This window comes from Pteropus vampyrus, unplaced genomic scaffold (genome assembly GCF_000151845.1).
Source record: "Pteropus vampyrus isolate Shadow unplaced genomic scaffold, Pvam_2.0 Scaffold157, whole genome shotgun sequence".
NCBI lineage: Eukaryota > Metazoa > Chordata > Mammalia > Chiroptera > Pteropodidae > Pteropus > Pteropus vampyrus.
Window position 1 is genome coordinate 756747 of NW_011888938.1, and position 2212 is coordinate 758958.

The following is a 2212-nucleotide window of genomic DNA, read 5'->3' on the forward strand; positions in this document are numbered from 1 at the left end:
AGGGGGCGGGGAGGTAGCTAAGGGTAAAGGGGATCAGATATATGGTGACAAAAGGAAATTTAACTTTGGGTGGTGAACACACAATGCAATATACATATGACGTGTTATTGAACTGTACACTTGAAACCTATGTAATTTGATTGATCAATGTCACTGCAATAAGTTAAATAAATAAACAAATAAATAAAAAGACTGTTCTAGAGGAAAGAGCCAGTCAGGAGATGCGACTGTGGCGTCACCAGCCCCCAGGACAGTCTTAAGCATTACAGCCTCCAGGCACAGTGCTTGGGGCCCGGGAAAGCCGCGGGCTGAACCACGACCCCTCGGGGTTTTGGGTCCCAATATCCTGTGATGTTAGCCTGCGTGGAAAGGGGGTTTCTGCAGGTGAGGTTAAGTGACAGATCTTGAGACGGGGAGATGTTCATGGGTTATCCAAACGGGCCCTGCACGCCGTCGCAAGAGAGACGGAAGAAAATGTCGCAAAGAGGAGGAGGAGACGCTGTGGCCGTGGGGCGGAGGCTGGAGTGAGCTACAAGCAGGGACCTCGGCAGCCACCAGGAGGTAGACTAGGCAAGGAGGGGTCCCTGAAAGCCCTCGGTGGGAGCTCAAGCCACCAACACCTGGGTTTCAGCCCAGGGAAACTGATTTTGGACTTCTGACCTCCCGAACTGTAAGAGGGTAAGTGTATGTTTTAAGCCACCAAGTTTGTAATAATTTGTTACGGCAGCCATGGGAAAACTGATACAAGACCCGAAACAACGAAAGTTCCAACCACGATAAGAAAACTGCAAAATCTAAATTTTAGAAAAAGTACACAAGCATCTAGAAGATGTAGCAAAGCCAGTCTTCAGCACGTCAGCTCCCCCGTAAGGAGCAGTCTTATCTGATGTGGGCCTGGGTGCAGGCTTCTCCCAGCACGAGGTAGGTGGGGCCTGCAATGCAGAGCGGAGGGTTTGGGTCTCAGAAGGCCTGCGGCCAGCCTGAGCCCTCTGTGTGGGGGAGGCGCAGCCTCTGGCCCCAGGGCACACAGCACTGCCCCTGAGCAGCAGGGAGGAGCAAAGGGCACAGAGGAGGAGCAGCTAGAGAGGTAGGAGGGCGGCCAGGGCTTGGGATCCCAGAGGTCCGAGGAAAGGCCACGCAGTGTGGCATCTGAGCAAACGATGTCGGGGCGGAGCGAGCCAGCCGAGCAGAGGACTGAAGAAGAGTATTCCAGGCCTGAGCAAAGGCCCTGAGGCAGGCCTGGGGTTGGCATGTTCCGGGGACACAAGGAGGTCACCAGGGCTAGGGAAGGAGGGTAGGCGGTGGGGTCAGAGGAGGGCCGATCAGGGAAGGTCGTGTCGGCCACCGAAGGACTTTGCCCTTCACTCTCAGTGAGAAGGGACCATAGGGGGGCGGGGCATGAGGCTGTGGGCAGAGTGAGCCGACAGATCTTGTGTCCTGTGGCTTCGGGGTGAGGCTCCCTCTGTGAGGCCTGAGCGCAGTAGTAGGACACGGCCAGCCCTGGGCTGATCTGCAGGTGGCAAAGGTGTAGCCCCTCCTGGACCCAGAGGGGCCCTGTGGGGCTGCCCCACCTCGTAAGGGAGCCTCCCTCCCAAGTGTCCATGAGCCCATGGAGGGTACCCTGCATCACTCCGCTCTGGATCCTACCCAGGGAACTGGAGAGGGAACAGTTAGCGGGTGAAGCAGAGGGATCAGAGCCCCGTGGGGGCCCAGAGCCTGGAGGCGAGATGTCCCTACGGGTCTCCAGGAGCACAAGCCTCCCCACCTTGCAGCCTTAAATCCCTGCTGTTGCCACTTGGCTCCTTCCGCCTCTTCTGCTCTAGGTCCATATGGAAAACCAATGACAATCAACAGGCCAATCCATGGATCGATCAATTGGTTTATCACCTGGGCTCAGACAGCATCTCTTAGCAGACGCTGGTTGAGGTGAGCAGAGGCACCTGGTCCAGGCATCGGAGGAAGAGTGGGCGGGTGAGCTCGCAGGTCACAGGTGTGGGAGGGGCCAGCCGTCTGGGCTTCCCTACACTCCTCCCCCTCCCCCCAGGACTTCAAGTCCAGACTGGTGTCCGAGAAAGAAACAAACGAGGAGCTATCAGCCGGACGGAACAATGATCGGCATTTGAATATATGTGCATCCGGTATTATTTTTTTCTGAACTATTTACATTACAGATTGTGGTCCTACCCCCCCCCCAAAAAAAACAACAGTTATT

General features: G+C 55.9%; 1 protein-coding gene across 2 annotated transcripts in view; it reads right to left on the bottom strand.

The window, feature by feature from the left end:
• Window positions 1–2212, bottom strand: part of PTGDS (prostaglandin D2 synthase) — a 24915-nt gene that overhangs the window by 11404 nt on the left and 11299 nt on the right. Inside the window, exon 4 of one of the 2 annotated variants that reach the window (XM_023536449.1) lies at window positions 253–255. The exons of the other annotated variant lie outside the window; for it this stretch is intronic. Within the exon in view, the coding sequence (XP_023392217.1) occupies window positions 253–255 (3 nt within the window). The remainder of the gene's footprint in view (window positions 1–252; window positions 256–2212) is intronic. 2 annotated transcript variants of the gene reach the window in all.